Below are 22,876 nucleotides of genomic sequence, written 5' to 3' on the forward strand. Positions count from 1 at the left end.
ATGGCACTTCAGCTGCAGTTTAGCTCTGCAAGTGATGGTGAGTAAAAGAGAAAGAATAAGGAAAAAACACGAACTTGAAATCTTCTTTGGAAGACTGCAAAAGAACACAGGAAAAAAGGTACAGTGAAAGAAAGTCTGGGACTTTCAGACAAGAAATAAATTACGGATGCATCATACCAGACTGCAAAAATAAAAAGGATTTACTTTTAAAACCTTTTGTTAAGCACTCATTATTTTATTTGTAATACAGCTTATATCCACAAATCTGATACCCCCTCATTATTCAATAAGGAGGTCTATTACTAGATGGTGTAGCAATCTGAATCAAGAAATGAAAATAACAATGCAAGACTGACTTTCTGCAAGTTTCAGAAAGATATATTCTGTTCTATGCTGTTAACTACCTATGAGGCCAATCTTTTTCAGATTTCAGGCAGGAGACAATAAGGTATTGTGCTGGTTTTGGCTGGGACAGAGTTAATTTTCTTCATAGTAGCTAGTATGGGGCTATGTTTTGGATTTGTGCTGAAAACAATGCTGATAATACAGGGATGTCTTCCTTATTGCTGAGCAGTGCTTACACAGAGTCAAGGCCTTTTCTGCTTCTCACCCCACCCTGCCAGCGAGTAGGCTGGGCGTGCAGAAAAAGTTGGGAGGAGACACAGCCGGGACAGCTGACGCCAACTGCCCAAAGGGATATTCCATACCATATGACGTCATGCTCAGCATATAAAGCTGGGGGAAGGAGAATGTGGTGGGGGGGGACGTTCGGAGTGATGGCGTTTGTCTTCCCAAGTAACCGTTATGTGTGATGGAGCCCTGCTTTCCTGGAGATGGCTGAACACCTGCCTGCCCATGGGAAGTGGTGAATGAATTCCTTGTTTTGCTTTGCTTGTGTGTACGGCTTTTGCTTTACCTATTAAACTCTCTTTATCTCAGCCCACGAGTTTTCTCACTTTTACTCTCACTTTTTCTGATTCTCTCCCCCATCCCACCGGGGGAGAAGTGAGCAAGCGTCTGTGTGGTGCTTCATTGTTGGCTGGGGTTAAACCATGACAGGTATCAGACAGGGCTGGATGTGAGGTTGCACAGAAGATTAGCATTTGTGGGCAATTCAGACCTGTATGCAGACATTCCACAAGGTGTATATATAGCTTTCTAATGCAAGAAGGCTTTTTCAGGCTGAAAAATAGGGAAATATGCTTTTTAATTTCAAATTCTAATTTAATTACATGTAATATAAAACATTATGGACCAAATGTTTGCCTGCCTTGCAGCCCACATACTTGGCAGGGCATTCTGAAATTCTGCAAGGATCTAGGGGGAGAGGAAGAAATTCCTTACTTCCTCCACAAAACTATAGGACATAACAGAGCTGCTCCACAAACAGCTATGGGAGTGTGTTGGACACAGCAAATTCCATGGCCATTACTCCCCTTGAGCACCGCTCTGCACACCGAGACCCTGAGCTGTTCTATTTGGCACATGGATAGGTTTTCATAAAGACTTTCCATTCCTGTGGTGTACGTTATGGGGGACGGATTTAATTTGCCCTCATATTTCATGCTACATTTACTTTAGCAGGAAGTTAAAATATGTATCAGTTAAATGTAAGTTTGATAATAAACTAGCTTATACTACATTTTATTACTAGATAGGACTCAGGAATTCTAAGTGCATAGAAAAATTTTTGCACCACCTTTCCAAAATGATTAACAACTACTTTGGAGGTATTTCTTTACCATCCTATTACAACCAATCAAAAGATTAATCCACATATGCCTTTTTTCCTTTTACCCAATTCAGTCAATTTTAAATAACAGTATTCTTCAAGGAAGCATATGCTATCAGGGTTCAATAAAATAACTGTCCTTCCATGTTACTAGAGGTACAGTTCACAAACCTGTGTGTTAAAAAAGAGCTGTTGCTTAGCATTGCTTTAACATTTACGCTTTAGGCATTAATCCATAAAACAGGAGAACTGCATATGTGATTTATACACTCTCTACAGCAACTGCTAATATTCAGTAGATAGTTAGTCCCCTTTCACTCTCCTTTCCTCTTTCACTTCCTGCCCAAAACTCAATTTGAGAAAAGAAACTGCCATTTTGATCAAATCTAAACTGTGAGGCTCTTTTCAAAAAGAACTGCCTGTTGCTTTTCAAGAAACCCCAGTGCATTTTCAGGAATGTCTTAGGGAGGAAATACAGGCCAAATTCTACGCTGAAACACGCACATACCCACCCTGCCCATGACTGTTCTTGGACTTGAACATGCACAGCTGAGGGCAGAATTTGGCCTGAACTGTGAATTCAGTAATGTAAGCCAACATCAACTCAACACAGCCCACACAGATCTTTGGACAGCAAAAAATGTTTACTTAAGAAGGGAATACTATCCCCAGCTCTAAGGGTTATTCCAGCTTCTTTAGCAAAGAACAAGGGAGAAAGAGAAGAGATGATGAGACTGCAGGGCCTCTTTTGGGCTTCTATCAAAAGCAAACAGATGTGATCATTAGGTAGAAGCAAGTCACTCCTATAGATGCAGATTCATTTCTTGCCAGAATAGCATTTCTGAGTTGATGTTAGGTGTGAGCGCAAATCATCACAAGAAATTTAAATTTAGACACTTCCAACATATGGCAAAAGTAAAACCAGTGAAGCAGTTGTAGGCACAGGGGTTTCCTCCTCCCCATATGAGCATTGCAATACATGCCAACTGCCTAAACCACTCCTAGGATAATATCAGAATGACAAGAATTCATTGTTCTATGTAAAACTAAGACTTGCAGAAGACTTTGGGGCCCTTAAAAATATTCCTTATAATTCTCAATAGCAAATACTTTAAATACAAAATCCAGTTCTGAAAAGCTACTGTCTTTGGGGGAGGAGGGAGAAATCAAAGACCAGTTCAAGTATCAGTCTCTTACACAGTGAAAAATTAAGGGCAGAATGGTCTTACTGCAGCTAACTGGCTGTTTAAAGGTGACAGGTTGAGCTCTTCTAGTTGTAATTCATATCTCAGCAACAGAACCAATGTTTTATTCCCAACCATTAAAAGGGGGTAACACATCTGCTAAAACTCTAGCACAATGGCTGGCTTCGCACTGCAACAGGAAATGTAACCCAATAGTCTCAGAACTTCTACAAACCCTAGCCATTTCTTAATGTAAAAGGATTTGAAAATTCAGTTCACTGAAACATCTGTTAAGCTCTTGCTACTCTAACACATGATATTCTTTCTGCTCTGTTACCTGCCAACAAAAATATTTGGTTGTATGTAAGACCATCACAAGTGTGTGATAATGGCACTCTGCTTCTAATTTTACATGCCATTGTACACTCACAAAATCACCTGGGGGTGACACTAGATAACATACTCAGTGTAAGCTCGAAACTTACAATAAATGTATTTCATTTTAATCTTGTATGTAAATAGTAACAAATCAGATGGGTTCTGAATGACTAGCATTAATTTAAAACAAAAGAAACTACTTAGTCAAACTGTTCTTGAGCCAACTTTCAAGAAGAGAGAGAAAAGGAGAGAGAGAAGGAGAAAGAGAGAGCGAAAGAGCACAAAAGAGAAAGGTAAACAGAAAAAAGTAGGAAAAAAGCCCAAGGAAGCAAAACCCTAAAGCCTTAGATCAAACCAGCTAAGCATATGTGTGGCCTACGCAGTTACTTTCAGAGCTTCTCTTCCAATCTGTTATTTACAGTGGCTGCTTGTTTCGATTAACATTTAATTATACTATAAGCATCTCCAATTTACTGAGTAACTACATAGTGGTAAGTAAAAGAGAGGCCCTTTGAACATTAGTAGACCTACAGTTACTACAATAATAAAATAATGGTAATTGATTTGCAGCTATTGCTTTCTACAAAAAATACTTGTTCTTCGTTTCTGTCTAGCAAATCCTTGTAGATTTTAGATCTTGAAAACAGGCGGGTGGGAAAAAAGGAATAGTCTTTCAGTTTCCAGTGCTCTACTTAATAAAAGTACTTCCTGCATACCTATAACCATCAGTGATTTAAATATCACATCATGTTTCAAAAGCTGACCAGACAGCTCTCTGTGATTCAATGGAAGAGTTCACTACAACCAGCACAAACACAGCACAATTTTTATGCTGTAGTCACTCATAAAACAGGTTTGGAAAATGTGAAATTGCATTTCTGCTTGCAGTAAGGTATGACTATTTACAGAAGCAACTAAAATTATGCCTCTAAAAGCCTCACACTTGAAAGACAGATAAACCCTACCTAAGTATGTTTGTTCTTTTAGGAAAACCAGATTCTAAGTGATCTGCAAACCTTTTCTTTAAGCAGAAACTTAAAATAGCCTGACTTCATAAAGTGTCCTAATTACTGAAATTAAGTCACCGTAGTTGCAGCAAATAACAGCAAACAGGTAAATAAGAGTGTGATATTAGAATACTGATTCTCAGCGCTTCAGGGAATCAGCTAAAACTGAACAGCTACCAGCAGTGTTTCCTAAGCTAAATTCTGCCATGCTGAATATCCCAAGTGCCACGCGCCAGAGGCTGCATGACCTCTCCCCAAAATGGCGATTCACAGTATGCAATAGCATGCATTTCGGAAGAAAATACTACATCCTCGTCAACCAAAGTGGAGCTATTCAGCATTCAAGAACTGAAAAACTACATTAAAAAAATGTATTTCAGATACACCATGTATATTTCTTCATTGTTGGAAACAAAATAAAATAATTACTAAACTGTTATGATTTCTAGTAGGTAAACTTTAAATAGATGATTTTATAAGTACCACAGAAAATGATGACAACTAAGCCAAAGGCATGCAGACTAACTTCTCAGTAGCAACTTGCAGCCAGGATAGAATGTAAGAATTATATTGTTCTGGAAAAAACTAGTAGGGAAACAAATGTATTTTCTCCTGCATCTAGCTTCAAAGTTTCCAAAAGAGCTGAAACTCTGAGTGTTATTCTGAGCTATCCACCGCTCTCAGAACATCTAGTAAGTCTATCTTTGTGAAATACAAATTAAAGATGTAATTATTAACAGCTTTTACTTCAATAATATGAAAAAGCTCCAGTTAGAATCAGCTGCAGCCTGTGTGTGTGCGTGTGTGTGTATATATATATATGCATATATGTGAATACATCTATACAGACTCCAGGAGCCTCTACAGTGCAAAACATAGCAAAGGGCTTCAAACTGGCTGCAGAAGGAGTAGGCTCTCCACGTACCACAATGCTGCAGCAGCTAAAGCTACTGCCTCAGAGATCAAAACTGGTACAGGCATACCTGCATGGCACCTTGCCTGAGCTGATAAACCTTACCTCTCTCCACACAACCTTGACACGGATCTCTCAATTCCAGTTATGGACCCAGCTCAGTTGCAACTACTTTAAATGCTGCTGCATCATGCTGCATTGTGCAATGCAGACATCCTTGCTAAACACAGGAACGCACAGTTCACAACCTTGGGACTGCAACTTTAAACTTTAAGATACATGCCAAGTATTCTGACCAAAACACTCATCTAAACTCTGGGGTGAGCTGCCACAGAAATACTGAGAGGAAGCCCCCAAAAAGATCCTCATCAAAGTCTATTCCAGGTTGGTGACAGCACAATCCCTAAAAAAGGAGAAGCAGCAGATCATTTGCTCCCTACAGATCTTAAAATAGAAAAACTCTTACACTGATGATGTTGAGAATTTCAGCTCAGCTTGTTTGCATACCAAGGAAGGGGCACTTTTCTAGTTTTACTGGCAATCAAAACATTGGTAAGATTCAGGGGAACATAACAGTTCTTATCAGAATATGACTTATAAAACTGATGCTTACCCTTAACCCTTACCCTCCATCATAACGTTCAGATAACCTCAGTGAAACACATACAAACACAAAGGACTTACTGAAGTGATTGGGCTTGGACTAGAGTGCACTATTATTCAGTGCTGATATTTTTTGTACTATATTTTGTATTCTCTTTTATGTACCACCCATAAATAAATAGATACCATAAAAAAAATCTATCAATTGTTTTAAAGAATTCAAAATGAACTTCAGTGTTTTATTTTATTCCTTAGAGGATGAGATTATCTGAGCAACAAACAAAAAAGGTTCCTTTGTGAAAATATGTCAGAGCAAATAAAACTAACAATTCATAAAAGTTCCACAGATTGGATCCTTTTCACGGGATGTTGATAACATTCACTTATCCATTCTCAGGAGAACTTCAAGAATTTGTTTTACAAACTATCCCTAACACAGCAGAGACATGGTTTTAAAGGTCCTGGTCAAAAAACATGCTGTTGAAAGATCTTATTACTTGTCCCAAGGTGCCAGAATGCTCACTTACCAATCTCATAGACATAAATAGGTTTTGCATATGTACAGGCTGCAAACTGCAGGCAGAGGTTAGAGGTGTGAAGACTCTCCTGACTGACACATTGTCAGTGCACCACACTAGAATGTTTGTATTTTTGCTCCACGATCCAGTATTGTTCAAGAAGCTGTTCTTTTTTGGACGTATAAGCAGAGTTTTAAGCACTATATGATGTGTTTTCCACTTACATTAACCCACTATAAATTAAGATTAATTTCATTATCTGAATGATAATGAAACGTACAAGCAAACTTTTTTGTGCAACTATACATACAAGTTCCACCACTGATTTGCTCAGCTACTATAGGTTACGTGGTAGATTAAGCTACGTAAGGATGGATCCCTCTGCCTCAATTAATTTGGTCTGTATCGGCAGCTCAGGGAGACAGTAAGTTACACTACACCACAACCACTCTTGTCAGTTGTGAAGTCTGTAAAAGGGGCCTGGTTTGGGCTTGAACAAATTGCCATGGCTAGATGAGTTCTGCAGGGGTATGAATCTTTTCATTTCCCTGATTCATAGCTGCAAACACTCAAGGGAGACTCCTTCTCCCTGATCCCCTTTTGGGAATACCCTTCTTTGTCAGTGAATAAAGCATGACAAACAGTCAACAAGGTTAAAGGAAACCAGTTCTCAATGAAGTAAAAGTCATCCTCTGCCTAAAAAAAGACTTTGGACTCCTTATAAATAACCTGGGTCAGAGGTTCAAGGGACAAGAGTAACCCCTCCAAGCGCTGGAGATGCTGCAAATTCTTATATAATGAAGCCTCGTAATGTTGGCTATGAAAGAACTGCGTAGCCTTTCATTATGTCATGGTCCCAGTCCAAAGAAGACAAAGGGAAAACATCCATTGCCTTCAGTGTTTTGTAAGAATCAAGAAAATTGTTAAGTTTTTGGGGTTTTTTTAAATATAAATGAAGGTGCTTTTACCACTGAAAGCACTTTCCCTCAGCCAGTAATAATGTCTGTAGTATCTTTTCTAACTAGGGAATCTGTTTACATAAAAAAAAAAACAGTCAAGCATATTCCACTTCAAAACCAAAGCAATTTTTTTGATGTTTTACGTATACTGAGCACAGAAATAACTCTAAACTATCCCACATCTAAGATGTACAACTACCTTAATCACAGTGAAAATCATATATTCAAACAAGGAAGTCATGCACTCCGTCTAACAAGGTACCTTTACTGAAGATTGACGAAGTTAATCTAAAATGGTTGAAGAATTTTCTTCTAGAGCACTATCTTGGCACGATGTTTGTCATTAAATTCAGGGTCATAGTTATAAAAGGCAATAGGTTAAAGCAGATACATACATCTGGATTTTTATAACTTTACTCCCCTGATTTGAAAAATGAAGATGTGTAAAATACTGTAAGTCATTCACTTACCATGGATTTGGTGAAAGGTCGAGCCAAGGTAAACAGCAGGGTATACACCCACCAGTTACGATGAATGGAGGAGTAAATCATATTTCCAGGATGGACTGAATTAGACGTCACCCCATGGGGAGAAAGGCGTCGGTTCAGCTCATTGGAGAACAGTATATTGCAAAGCTTGGAACGATTGTAGGCCAACATAGCCCAATACTCCTTCTTAGATGGAGAAAGCAGGCTGAAATCAAGTTTTCCAGAGGAGTCTTTAATTCCTGTAAATCTAAAAAACAGTAAATATGCCTTAGATACCCCAGAGTTAATTTCGCTCTCATTAAGAACAACATAAAATGTAGACAACAGAGTAGAACTTGGCCAGAACCAACATAAAACAAATGCTTATTTAGCAGTTGAAAGCATCTACTGGAAATTGCCTGAGACCCAAGGAATAGTCCCATATAATATGGCAGTAAAATTATCGAACAACTAGCAAAAGCAAATGATAAATAAAAACAAGTCAAAAAAGTCTTTAGTGATTTAAAGGCATCGTATGTAACTTACGAATCACTTTATTTTAAATCCAAAAAAAGATTTTGCCATAGATCCATGAAAGCACAATCAACTTGGAGGAAATAATGCAGGATAAAATAACTCTGCATTAGAAGCAGAGAAAACCAGCATCCTTTCATTTCCCCTTCTTCCCTTCCCCTGATTATTTCATCCAGTGTTCACATACTGCACATTTTCATTTAAGTGTTCAAGTAACTAGGGATGAGTCTCACTGCCTCTTAGACTCTTTTTTTAGATTAAAAATTGATGAATATAAAGGGGTTATAACCTTGGTAACTTGCCATCAATAGTCTTATATGTTTAAAAGATAAATGTAAACAAAGCCAAAATGAGTTCTGGCAGAGTATAATGTTTTTAAGTATACCCATGGCATGGCTGAACACAAATCAAAGTAACTAGTTGATGTTTTTTAATTGGGTCTGACAGAGTCATTAAACACCAGCTGTTTGTTTCTTTCCTTTTTTTTTTTTTAATAACAAAGTAGTGAATGTTCTAAAGACATTTAAACGAAGAAAAGGGAGTTTCCATAGAGCGTTTTTTCCCCCCAATTCTTGCAATTTGATTTATCAATTTACTGGTATATCTTAATATTAGAAAATAATACTACATTTAGTTACAGATCTATGTTTCATTCAGAAGAGCTACTAAAAATAAAAAGGATTTAGCAAGCTCTTTTTAATACTCGGAGTTTTCAGAATCAGCTGGGGAGAACAGGGATAAACATAATTATAGTACACACTAGAAAAATGTTTTAAAATATCTTTACTAATTTTGCATCTCATGCCCAGAAATGAAGAGATCAGCTGGAATTTCTACATTCATTCTGTGAGCAGAATTATAATACACTCAGAGAAAAGCAACTATAGTATTTGAACTCAAGAGTAATCCAGGATGTTCTGTATCTTGCAGAATTAGCCCTTCAATTTCAACAACAAAATTTCTCTTTCATAATTTTCTGTTAGATAAAATACATTTCTCAAATTAACAGGACTATTCTGGGAGGAATTTCCTATATTCACTCATCAAGTAATCATTTATGACACCAAAAATAATCTATAAATAAAATACTTTGCGTATACTGTATAACAGAAACATGGTGGCATATTTTGAGTCCAGTCCTGCAAGTGTGCTTATGTGAGTCAATCCTACTTATGTCGGCAATCTCATTGAATTCAGTAGGATAAGGGCTGTACAATCAAATTAACAACACAGAAATAAAGACAGAAGGAAAGTCAACCTAGTTATTATTCTGATTTTAATATGATGTGCTTCAAGTACGCAAAAGCTTAATTTAAACAGAATTCATTTGTGCTGAATCCAGAGAAGTAACTAGAAACGAATGAAGAACCGGAGAGGCAAATAAATATTTTGCCTTGGAGCAGTCTAGTATAATATTTTCTGCAAACAGGGGACTTTATTTTTCCCCTAACAGGGGGTCTTGACTCCAGCGAAAAGATTCAGCCAAGGTTTATGGAAGTAATTAGATACCAACACTTCTGTTTTACAACATAGTTTAAGGCTCAGAGTTCTCAAGTAGGTCAGAAAGTACTACTACCCAATAATACCTAATGTCTAAACTAACTCCTTACATCAACTTCTTGCCATTAAACAGATTGGGGGGAAAAAGTATAGTTATTTACAATGATCAGTTTAAGTGTTAAGATATGCCATAATACATGAATTGGATCCCTTAGAAAAAGGAAAATTTACTAGTTGCGTTTATTATTTTATTCAGACATAGACTGTTACTTATTTTTTGATGGGCTTCTATAAACCTTGGCTGATCTTACTGAGTTAGCAATGAGCACTTTAAAAAATGTTTTCGAAAACATAGATAAAGATGTCCAGAGCTGTGAGCTCTAGTTACACATAGCACTTAATACAGTGAAAAACAAAGATGTCATTTAAAATACTATCAGAGATACAAACTTAAAAAGGGGAACAAGCAGCTGACAATTCAACATAATCTCCCATTAAATAACAGCTCATTTATACATATCCCGTTGCGCCCTCCACATCTGGCAAGTGATTGGAGTTGGCAGATTTATTTCTAGAGCTATCTTGCCTGCCCCGCAGTAGCCTCTCTCACTCCTAACAGGACTCTGCTACTTGCTTTCACAAACCTGGTGTGATTTGCAAAGATAAGGATGTCCAAATTTTGTTACCACCTAATTACTAGACATTTCATGTCTTTTAACATCAGGGCGGATTATTACTGGCATTTTCTATTGCTTCCTCTCATTTCAGCCATCATAAATTTAAAATGGTAAAAGTAAATCTATCTGCAGTGTGTCATTTATACCATAAGCCCCTGTGTTTGGAAGTGATAAAGGTTTCAGCCCGACCCTTGGCTGGTCTCTCTCTACCAGGTCCCTGGGGTTACATTTTATGGAAACATGATTAAAAAAATAAGCTTCATTCTGGGTCACTAAAACATTTCAGAAATATGAAGGCGGGGGGGGGGAGGGGACACACGGGGACAGAGACAACGACTGTTACACACAACCAAACGTGAGATAGAAATCAACAGTCATGTTTAAAGCTGGACATTATAGGTCTAATCCTACAGTCCCTGAACTAAATTAGAAGGCAGTAAGTGGTTTGCGCTCACTAAAATTCAGAATTGGGGCATGCATTTTGCACAAGGAACTTTATTTAAACGAAATCCATCTTTTCAGTTATTAACACAAACACTACAAGCATGTCTGAAATAACGCAAACATCATCAACGTCTTTTTCGCCAACTGTACTTCTCCTAGCAGTAGAAAAGATGAGCATCTAACATTTTAATTAAAAAATTCACCAAAAGAGGCATGGCCAGATTTCTAATATGTATTAACTCCACTACTTCCCATTTTACAATTATACAGCTAATGTCTGCATTGAATTCCCTAATTTCTCATTATAAAACAATTGGATTTCATCTAGCAGTTTTTAATTGCATTGTTTCTCCTGCTAAAATAACTGCACATTCTTCTTGGTAAGATGTTGAAGTTGTTGAATGACAAATCAATATAGGTCATGCCATTCAGATTTAATCAATTATTATTCCATCTCCTCACAAAATCAATGAGTGGTCTGAAATGCAGTGAAAATCTGCATTCATACAAAGAATGATCAAAAAATACCTACATACTGTTATAAAACTAGAACACACTTTATCCAGCAACAGAGCCAAATCCAGTAACATCCACAGGCATTAGTAACGCTTCTATTTTTAAAAAGATTATTCAAATGCAAATGCTTTAGAGCAAGGCCTTTCATTTTCAAAAACTTTAGCAGTTCTGCCATAACTGTTTTATGCTCTAAGGTTTAAAGATTTCAACTAAATCAAAGGTAACATTCACCAACCTGTGTGATTCAGAGGACACCATCACAACCCTAGCAGGAGATGACCGGCGTAAAACGTCTTCCAGAAGCTGGACAAGATAGAAATGTCCCAAGTGGTTCACCTGGAAGGTGGACTCCAGGTCATCCTCCGTCAAGCACCAGGGAGCACCAAACACGGCAGCATTGCAGATCAGTATGTGAAGAGGCCTGAATAATCAGAAGTATTGAATAAAATGGAATCAGGAAAAAGAAATCTCAATTAAATACATGTAATTATATTCCTGTGTGAACTGGGCCAAGGTGTGTCTTGGGTGTAGGTGTGAAGGCTTTGGCAGCAGCACAGCTGCAGGGTGGTTTCTGTGAGGAGGAGCTGCCCCGTGCCGGACACAGCCGGTTCCAGCCAGTTCTGCAGCGGCCCCACCAAAGGGCACAGCTGAGCCCCTCAGCGACGCAGGTGGCACCTCTGGGAAAGTGTATTTAAGAAAAGGCAAAACGCCACACAGTAGAGAGGAGTGAGGGAAAAAGGTGGAAAACAGCATGGTGAGAGAAGGAGGAGGGGGAGGAGGTGGTGCTCCAGGTGCCGGAGCAGGGATTTCCCCACAGCCCGGGGCAAGCCCACGCTGGGGCAGGTGTATCCTGAAGGGCTGCTGCCTGTGGAGACAAGCCAGTGCTGCAGCAGAGGAAAAGTGTGAGGAGGAAGGAGCAGCAGAGAGGAGCTGTTGTGTACTGACCACAACTCCTCATCCTCCTGTGCCGCTCAGGGTGGGGGGAGGTAGAGGAGGTGGGATGAAGGAGTGAAGTTGAGCCTGGGGAAAGGGTGAGGGGGGAGGAGGGAGAAGAAAGTATTGTTTTAATTTTTGTTTCTGTTTCTCACTATCCAAATCTACTTTAATAAATTAGCCCACCACAACGTATCATCTCAAGATGCCTACCAGAGCAAGACCACAGAGCTTTTCCACTTTCTTCAAAAATACCAAGTAGAATGGTAACACTTTGCATCTCGAGAACCAGCAGGACCATAGCAAACTCCGTATGTCCTGAACATTCACAACAATAGTGATTAGCGGATGGATGGCTGACATGCATGGGTGGGTCACCAGAAATACTTCAACACTATCACTGTTCTCCCAATTGCTAATCAGGAAACAGTCTCCTTCTGCAGCATTTAGAAAAGAAACTTTTCCTAGGGGAGGAGCAACTCCTATCACTTTCTTATGTGGGGATAGATGTCATCTATTCATGACATCTGCACAATTAGTAGGGAAAAAGTGATTAAGAAATAAAGACACAATGCAACAAGGCGTATGCCCACATGTTTTATACTTCTGCACCTTGTGAAGTATGCTGTTAAAAAAATACAAGTTGATAACGACTGACTTGGAAAATAAAAACACCCTCCAGAAGCTGTAATCTTTGGTGGGAAAACTGCACACAACACATATGAGATCCTTGAGACAGAATCCTTCCTCACTGAACTCAGCTAACCCAGTTTAAACAGAAATGTCACAATGAAGGAACTTGAAATGAAACATTCCTAATTTGCTTTGCAAAGGGTAAGATTGTACCAAACTAAGCTAGAAAAGAACCTAGACTGTCACATACCTCTCTCATTCAAAGATCAGGTCCAGAAAACTTCAAATTCCTTGATGTCTCTGCTGTAATCTCAGGATGCTACACACCTTGCAGCCTTCCCAACCTCCACAGCAAGATCAAGGACAAACACCCTTTCTGTTCTTTCTTGTCTTTTTTCAAATCCTTATGAAACACAGCAAAGACTCTGGTTCTTGGACCTCAGATGGATCTACATCTGTTAGACTGTATCATCTCTAAGGAAACCTTGGCATCAATAGTGTATTCTTGTCCTTGAGTCAGTCTGACGCAGCAGACCTCAGCAAGCATACCTGAGCTGAAAACCTCAGACTTGAGAGTCTGCATCTGGCTTTCCTGGCCCTGATGTAATTAAATAGGAAAGGTCACACAAAATAATGACGGCCAAACAAATATCTTTCATTCCCGCACTAACCGTGCACTAATACCTGTGATGTCCTAACACCACAATATTAAGACCTGTGACATTTTTTTGTTTGGCCCGTTCCAGCCTATTATGTCTTTACTGCAACAGGCCAAATCCCATGATACAAAATCAACCACATAAACTCTAATTCTGAAGATAATAAATGAAGCACAACTAGGAAAAATAGCTGCTTGCCCTCTGTTCTTTTCAAGTACTTCCTCACAGCCCTACACACAAAAGATGACAGGAGACTCAGAGTCAGATCATTTTCCTACATGGCTGAAGGACACACATACTGCAACTCTGAGCATCTGCAAAAGGAATTCTGGAAAAGAATGTGAAACATGAAGCCCCAGGTTGCCAAACAAACCTAAGTAATTAGATTCCTTCAGGCATGTTTGAAAACCCCAGATTCTGATAGCCCAGTTTTCAAAAAAACATTTCTGGGGGAATCAAATGCACCTTAGGTGAATACTGAAAGAGCTGCATAAGCATCGACATAAACAGTAGGCTGTATTTCCTTATTAAAATAAATTTCAACTTCAAGCCCGCTGGGAAGTTACCAATGTAGTCTGCTTTAATAAGAAGTTAACAATCTAATATCTGTACCTGTGCCAACTTGGAAAATTTTAACAAAAAGCTTCAGAAGCAGTATGAAACATCTGTGTACTTTGGGAAGCTCATTTTCTGAAGTGCTGCATTTCTGATTTGCCTTTTGATCAGTGACACTTATACGCATAATATCTTTACATACACACTACACCCGCAAAAGAAACTGAAAATAAAGGGGGACTGTCCTTTTAAAGGCAAGGTTCTCTCTTTCTGTTCAAACCAACTTGCAAAAAAAGGCAGTTCTTTTTATATCTTTGCAGCCTCACTCAACACAGCGCAAGCAGGCTATTTACTAAGATATGCAAGATCATATTTTTTAAAAGGTACCCGACCTTTTGAGGCATATTTTATCAAAATGTTTTAAACCCGAGTTAATTTTGCCTGTTTGAGATGCATCTGCCAGGAGGAAAACAAAGCCTCATAAAGCTTGAGAGTGCATGTGTGGAACCTTTGGATGATTCATCATCTCTTCTGAAAGTTTATGAAAAGCTCTAGCAAGAATTAATTTACAGATTTGTAAATCTGCTGGGAAAAAGGAACAAGTTTCTTCAACATAGATGCAATTTTTGGTATAAGAGCCTCCTGTATGAGAACTAAAGCACATGAATACAGCAGTAATACAAAAAATACCATTGTCATTCCCTGCAAAAGCAAATATGGCACTTTTAAAAAGATTGTAATTCTCTTTGATAATTGTCATATGCACTATGAAGTAACAGACCACAGTAAGACAGAAAGGACTCACATATGAAACAAAACTATATTTCACTTATCCAAATTGTAGTAGCCTTCATTAATACTAATTACACAATAACTACCAGAGGCAAAATACACACTCTATACCTAAATCTGTCAGCTCAATTAATTAAAAAGATTATTCTAGAATTAGAAAACAATAAATGTAGTAATTTTTAAATTGTCAGGGCATTTAATTGGGTTTTATAAAAGAAATAAAATTATGCTTCAGTCCTTTTCATGAGATTTTTTATTTTTCAAAAAACTTTTGTACTAATCTTTTAAAGTAAAAGTAATTAAAATTAAAGAGACTGTCAAGTTAAAAGTATTTACAATATTCTATTAGAAAAATCTGTGAAGAAATATAAAAATAAATACAGGGACATTTTAAACTAATATAATACTGAAAAGGTAATATCAGATTCCCTTTTAGAATTTCTTTATTTTTAGTTAGCACTAGTGGTTTGAAATGGTTAAAAACTGATTTCTCTGGAAAACACCATAGAAAAGAAACCTAAAGTGTTGTATCAATAGATACTGCTGTTGTGCTTCATTTCAGCTCAGAAAGAACCACCTCTCGGATTTGGATCCATGTCCATCAAGCTATCGGTGTCTCTCGTCAGACTGCTAACAAAGGTCCAATTACTGAAAATTGCCATCTAAGTTTTTGTGACCTGGACATTTACACATCAGGAAATGAATAAGATTACCTATGTAACAGCCACCATATAGTTATGAATTTCAGCCACAGATGACAGATTCTAATCTCAATGGTGCAGAGCTCTGTATCACTGAACGTATCATTATGCAGGAACAAAATTCTTAAGATACATGACAATTCACACCACACATCTGGCACTACAGCTTTGCTTTATGACAGGAGTATTTTTAAGTGATAGCAGAACTATGACCTTGATCTCACAAGTTCATTAAAAACATCGCTGCGACCTACATTAGGCTTCCTCCTGAACCGCCCCCCCCCAAAAAATCCCCCCTCAGTTTAAAAGAGTTTGTAATTCTACATCAAAGGCACAGCTAAGTCCAACAAAAAATGTCAGCAGTAAAGAAAAATTTTCTTTAGTGCTTACTCCTGGTATCGACATTACCAAGCTGCTCCCTCTAACCATGACGCTTATTTGATATTTCTGGAAATACTGTACAGTTAAAACCTTGCAGAGTGTTTTGAAAATTTACCCCTATGTCTCCTTAAAACGTCTTCAGTCAGTGACTTACATCACACCAAGTGAGCTAACATGGTCTACCATTACAATTTAAGTATGCGCTGGGACTTGTACATGAGCTGCTCCATCATAGCATGCAGTCACTATTTCTTATCCTTCACAGCATGACTGAGACTCAAGAATACACTGCTTTAACTGCAAGTTATACAGAAATTCTGAAAAACTCTCACCATGCTGGTAAGTGTAGCTACAATTTAGTGAAAGTTAAAAAGCATGTAGAATTAAGAAGGACATTCTTAATTGTGAATATCTCAGCTGAAAACCATCTAATATCTTGTGCACTTCACAAGTCTGTGATACATTACTAACCCTTGCACTAGCCAAGTCATTCAGATCTTATATGCTGTGCTCAATTCACCATTAGAAGCAACGAAGCAATCCAACTGCTCTGCACTATTTGAAAATACAGTAAGTGAATACATTAGAGAGATACAGAAATTAAGTTGTTGCTATAAATCAGTTAGTTATGAAATTTAATAATCAATTTGTTAGCACCTGATGTAAAACTATGATCTGTCAGCAGCCTCCCAAGCTGGCTGTGTGCAGCAGTAGATATTTCCAAGGGAATTAATTACTGATGATTTGCAAAGGTAAGAATAATATTTTTCAACAAATGCAGCCTGTGCACTAGGAGGTTAAACAAACACCGCCAAAATGTCAACAGAGTTCTTGGCTTTGGTGTTCTCCCATTTCAAACGTAATGAAATAGTTAACCAGAAATTATGCAAAGGGAATACTTTCAAATCTTCCCATGAAGCAGAATGTCACACCATCTGGGGCACTTCTCAAGTGATTTGAAAAGTTCACACTGTTTGGAATTACACAGAAATTCAACAGAAAAGGCCTTGCCATATCCCCAAAGTCCCATAAGCAACTGTAGACCTATGTCACGGCCAGTAAAGAAGGCAGAGTTGTGACTTCTCTTCCACAAAGAAGCAAAGTCACAGCCCACCGAACTTTTCCATCCCATAACTCTGAACACCCATGTTGCTTTCTCTGAAAGTGAGAAAATGGTACTTGCTTCTGTGAGGGAATGCCTGTATTCACAAAGGAAAAAACCAACACGCAGGGTAGGCTTATGGCTCTCCAGAAAAAGGGCGAGTTAAACAATCATCTCCAGAAATCCCTCTCAGTTTTACAAGCAGCACTGATGGGAAACTGAGCAACAAGAAAATCACTAAGAGTCAGACAGCAGTAGGAAATCTCAGAACCATGTATAATCTAACACCAACCAAAAAGTATTTACTTGTTTGATGAAAACAAACAAACAAACAAAGCATTGCTTAACTCAATGAATTTTGGAAATGAATGCTTAATGTCTAACTTCCCTTTTTCTAAAGATATTAACTGAAAAGTCAGCAAAAATACCCTCTATTGCCATCTGTCAGCTGACAGAATTGTGGATCCTTGTCAGACAGGCTTCACTTTAAGGCAAGCCACTAACACAGGACTTAGAGCCCTGATGGATGACCTCCTGCTAGAAGCAAGGAAAATTCTCTGAAATCCATCCTACTGGATTTCTTTTCAGGATTTGACACTGTTGATCAGCAAATACTTCTGCCCCACTTCCAAGAGATTAATGGGAGTGGACTGAAACTGTTCTGCTTCTTCCTTCGTACCAAATACACGAGAATTATTATGAGCAGCTGCCCCTATGTCTTCATAATATATCATCTGCGTACTGCCATATAGGTTAACCATCTCTCAATCATTATTCATTACCTCTATAAAATCCTCAGTATACAATTTCATAAAAGTTTGGAGAAGGAACAGAGGTCTCAACAGATTTAGAACTAAACAGAAAACATCCATTAGTCCTGGTTTTCCCTTTATTAGCTTTTCTTACACATACAGGGGGGGAAAAAAACAACTAAAAAACTCTCACATCATCTTACACCTCCAGGAATTAATAAGTTATCTTCCTTTGAAGAAAAATTCTGTCATTCTAGCTCTAGGGGGAGAGAAGAGTTTGAGAGGCCTACTTTTCCTCTTAATGGGGTACAGAAGCAATTTCAACTCTTGTGGAAATTTTAAAGTTGTACTTCTGAAGAGAAATTCAGATCCAATATTAAATGAAGAAACATTTAAACATTTAACATTTGTAAACATTTAACATTAACACTTTAAACATTTGTAATGTTGACCTCAAACTGACCTTAGTAAAACCTGCACTGCCCAAAGCACCTTCCCTCAAAAATGATTCAAGCTGGGACTTCTCCTTCCACTCTTGTGTGAGTTTCACAAAGAGTACACACAAAATAAGAAAAGCAGAGATGAGGTTTAATTTGTTGACATGATCTGTCTCCCACACTTGGCTAATTTATACGTGACAAGTGTGGTATATGATGCTAGAAATCTGAGAAATTAGGAACTTTTTAATCTACATTTTCTTATTTGGTATCATTACATCAGTAAATCACTTTCTTTTGATAATAAACTATTGCTTAAAAATGAAGGTCAAGATTACTATTCGTACTTGCTTTTTAACTTATAGCTAGAAGGCAAGAGGGAGAAGGAGGAAGAATTATATTTTACAAGTGTGTGGTGTGTTTCTTCCTTCCATTAGGTTCATATCAGGAACTCTCTCACCTTTTGGGGGCCCATTATCCACAGCTCTGAATTCCCCTTTGCATAGCTATAATCTAACCCTAAAGTCCCTCTGACTGACAGCACATAGTATACTCAGGGTATTGATATTAACACCAGGTGTCAGTGCTGCTCTTCCTTCACCTCCATGCCTCCTCAGGACCACATTTCAAACCAAAATCCATCCAAGAAACCATGTTTTCCTTTGTCAAACTGTTGCATCTTTGCTAGTTCTGTATCCCTGGGGACTCAAAATACCTCCATACATATGGATTTTGAGAGTCCTGGGGCCAGGTTGGCGTAGAAGAAGGATAGGATAGGGCTCTGCAACTTAATTTCTATATCCGTTCAACCTTTCAGCATTTCCATTCTGCATCCTCTTCCCTTTCTCAAGCCTTGGCACAATAACAGGAGCACTTTGTTCCATACCTTGCCATGCCTTGCAAAGATATTTTGTTTTGTTTTAAATCTCCCTGATGCTTAGGAGACAGCAGCAATAAAAATATCCAGAATCTGGTAATTTTCATTCAGCAGCTCACCTAAGGACATTCGCTACCTCAAAGTGGACGCATACATCTTTTTCAAAATCCCAATAGCAAATCATTATTTACATGTATACCCAAGCAGTTAGAAACAAGCATAAGCCAGCTGTAAAGGAACATTCATTTTTGCAATAACCACGGAATGATTTGTTGTTTCTGCACGTACTTCTAAATATACAAATTTCATTTGTACACAGTAAGTACTTGTTAGAAAAAAGAAAGGTACAACTCACAAGGAAGGTCAATTACTACTTTTATTACGTATTTGTGGTATTTCCCATTGAAAACAGCTAACTCCTTGGAAAACGTTTTCGGGACCACGGCTGATCATTCAAACAATAAAACACTTCATGTATCTTGAACATTTCACTTGCCCGTGACAACTCCTTCCTCTGTTTTGCCTAGAGATATATAGAGTTATAATAGAGTTCAGAAAGCCCCTAACAGCTGCATGCTGCCATTCAGACCTGAAAGATTCCATGTTGTGATAAAAATTAATGTACTTTGACATCCTCTGGGATTTTCGGTGCCTTGGGAACAGCTAATGAAGAAATACAACCTTTTCAGACTATAACGCAAATTTTTGGATTCTAAGATTAAGACACATGTGGTATATGGATGGCCTGTCTACTGTTAGCAGTAAGGCTTCCATACCCAAGTGCCAGAAGACTCTGCCTTCATGTGTTTTAATTATCTCCCATAGAAAGCCTTTATCTAAATAGACTAAATAGATTTTAATGTATATGTAATTAAAAAGCTACTCTTGCCTTGTATTTCAGAATTTTTAGAAGACAACATCAATTAAACACACAGATCTTCTTAAAACCCATTAAGCTATAATGGTGCAAAATCCTTGTTTTATTTGCAACAGAATACATTTTAATCAAGCATATTAAGTCATACATATTTTACTTCCTTAGATACTCAAAACAGCCTTCACAGCTGGTGCACCTTGTGGAAATTTTTTAGGAAGACAGGACCCCAAGACTTTATGAGCCATCTTAGACTTAGGCATAGACACATGGCTCAAAATGGGAACCAGAACAACCAGTGTGCTGAGCAGAAATCCACTGGAGGGTTATCAAGGTTTCTTTGTCAGGTTACAGTGAAAAGAGTGCAAAGTGTCCAAAGACAACTGGCAAGTTTGCAAATTTTAGACAGCACAGTTATAGTAATAAAACTTTGTAACAAACACCTAAAAAAAAAAAAAATCTTTCTGTTACTATTATGTAAAAACACTTAATATGTTTGCAGATGCAACTATATGTAGAGTTATGGTGAACTGTCAGTCCCATCTTTATTTTAATATGGACTTTTACTTTAAAAAAAAAAAATGTTCCGAGGCAGGAGATATTTCCACAATACAGCAGATGAAATGAAAGGTGATCTGGTGAAAACGTCATGATCTCTGCCTCCAGTAAAAGAGGGGAGGGGTTAAGCTTGAGAGATTTTTAATTTAAAAAATACTGGAAACAGTTTTTGGATCCACATGACTTGACACATTCTACCACAATGGGGTAATTGTGTACGAGAGCTTAAAACCAGAAGAAAGAAGAAAAAGAAAAAAAAAAAAAAAAGAAAAAATATTTATGCAGAAAGCCAATCCCTAGGCTTTAATAAGGCACAGTACCACCACAAGAGGAAAAAAAAGTTTCACTCTAATATTATTATGTATGTTTCAAATGCAGTCAGCCTTTGATCTTATTTAAATTTAAGATACGTGCTGTCTGCAACAGTAACTTCTGAACTATGCATGTTTCAGTACTTAATTCAATGTGGATATTTTTTGATATCTCAAAATGTACAATGTTGTCCAGAAGTTTGTGCCTCAGCGGCACTGTCAGAATGCCAACTGTATTCTAAGTTGAAAAGACAAATATAATAGCTCAACTGTTACCAGTTTTAATTCACAAAAAGTATTGCTATAAATGGCAAAGAGTTAACAGATTTGTACAGTGTTAGAAAATATGTTCAAATTTTGAAAGACAATACACAGTGGCAACGATCATCTCTGATAGAGATACATCTACTACAGAACCAGTAAGCATATTGGCATAATGGCATCACTAATAATTCGTTTAAATATATATTCATTTTTTCTGGATCTTTTAAGTTATGTATGCAACAACTTGCTAAACAGATCCCATTTTTACATATGTATTTATATGTATAAATAGAATTTATCATACAACGTCTATGATTTAATTGTGGTTAAATTGGAATTAAAAAACAACTTAACACACCTCCAATATGTCAGTTATAATACATGAAAATGCAGAAAAACAGTATTCTGGAGTGAATTTTCAGCAAGCTCTGAAATCTTAATTGCACCCGCAAGGTTTCAGATCACTTCTGCTTGCAGTGTGAAAAATGAATGTACTCATAGAGTTTGAGGCCTCAGTTAAGGAGGCCAGCTGAAAATCTGGCCCTCTCCATTTTGGGTCTGGTTAGGGAAATAAGAAGAGACTAAAGTTCCAAATGGAGAATCATAATTCATAACTACTGTCTTTTCCATATTTCTACACACAGCATAAGTGAATAAACTGTTAGCATATGCCAATTCTTACCACAAAAAAATTCCTATCTTAAAGTATAGGAAAGTAACTGCAGTGAAAATCTACATACAGAAGTCCTGCATAATTGTGAATTGCTGCTACCAATTCAGAAAATTCTAAGTAGTCGCTGTTGGCAAACACTATTTTATATCTTTGAAGTAATTCAAGATTTTTCAGGATAATTTCATTTTTTTTCCTTGAACATTTGAGAACTTTAAATTGATGTCTTACTGTTTGGCTGGAGATAACTTTAATTCAAACCAAGTGGCACTATGCACCACTCAAAACTAAAGATGCACATAAAATTTCATCTGTAACTTTACTGCTCACTTCTGTCTGCTAACTGTTTTGATCATGGAAGTGTTCTTATGCTGAGGATCAGGCAAATGCCATGATACCATGACTGCAAATATTGACAACAGGTAGCTATTTTGGAAATTTTAGAACTGAAACATTAGTGCTGTCCCCCAATTAAACTATGCAGGTTTTAGTCAAATATGTGATGATTAAACTGGGAAATAGATACCAAAGTATCACATCCACAAATCCACACTCCTACACAAATACCAAATCCTACAGACCCCGAACTATCAAACAATGACGCTGACTAAATTTAAATGCTACGTTCCATACAATCACAGGAGGGCAGTCATTTTGTCTATGAAGTGGATTAATACCAACCATAATTCCTCACATTGTGCCCACTCAATGAAGAGGAGATTCAATTCAGTGTTTTTTAGTTCCAGAAGTCTAATATGAAAGATTGGTTGGTCTGCCTCTTCCAACTGCACAATAATCAGCTAATGCCAAATCCATCTTAGCCCAGAACATTATTATAAACAGATCATTTATTTGATTTTCTGTAACAGAGACAGTCCATCAACTGCCTGGGCTGGAAACTAGCAGAGGGCAAAGACTAGATACAGATAAAAGAAGTAACTTGAA

General features: G+C 37.6%; 1 protein-coding gene across 8 annotated transcripts in view; it reads right to left on the minus strand.

The window, feature by feature from the left end:
- WWOX (WW domain containing oxidoreductase) overlaps positions 1–22,876 on the minus strand; it is a 534,927-nt gene that overhangs the window by 391,566 nt on the left and 120,485 nt on the right. For all 8 annotated transcript variants that reach the window (XM_050904127.1, XM_050904133.1, XM_050904131.1 and 5 more), the window contains exons 7-8: positions 11,668–11,853; positions 7,765–8,029 (exon numbers count right to left, since the gene is read on the minus strand). In XM_050904127.1, coding sequence (XP_050760084.1) covers positions 7,765–8,029; positions 11,668–11,853 — 451 coding nt within the window. The remainder of the gene's footprint in view (positions 1–7,764; positions 8,030–11,667; positions 11,854–22,876) is intronic.

The sequence above is a fragment of the Gymnogyps californianus genome, chromosome 12 (genome assembly GCF_018139145.2).
Source record: "Gymnogyps californianus isolate 813 chromosome 12, ASM1813914v2, whole genome shotgun sequence".
NCBI classification, from domain to species: Eukaryota; Metazoa; Chordata; class Aves; order Accipitriformes; family Cathartidae; genus Gymnogyps; species Gymnogyps californianus.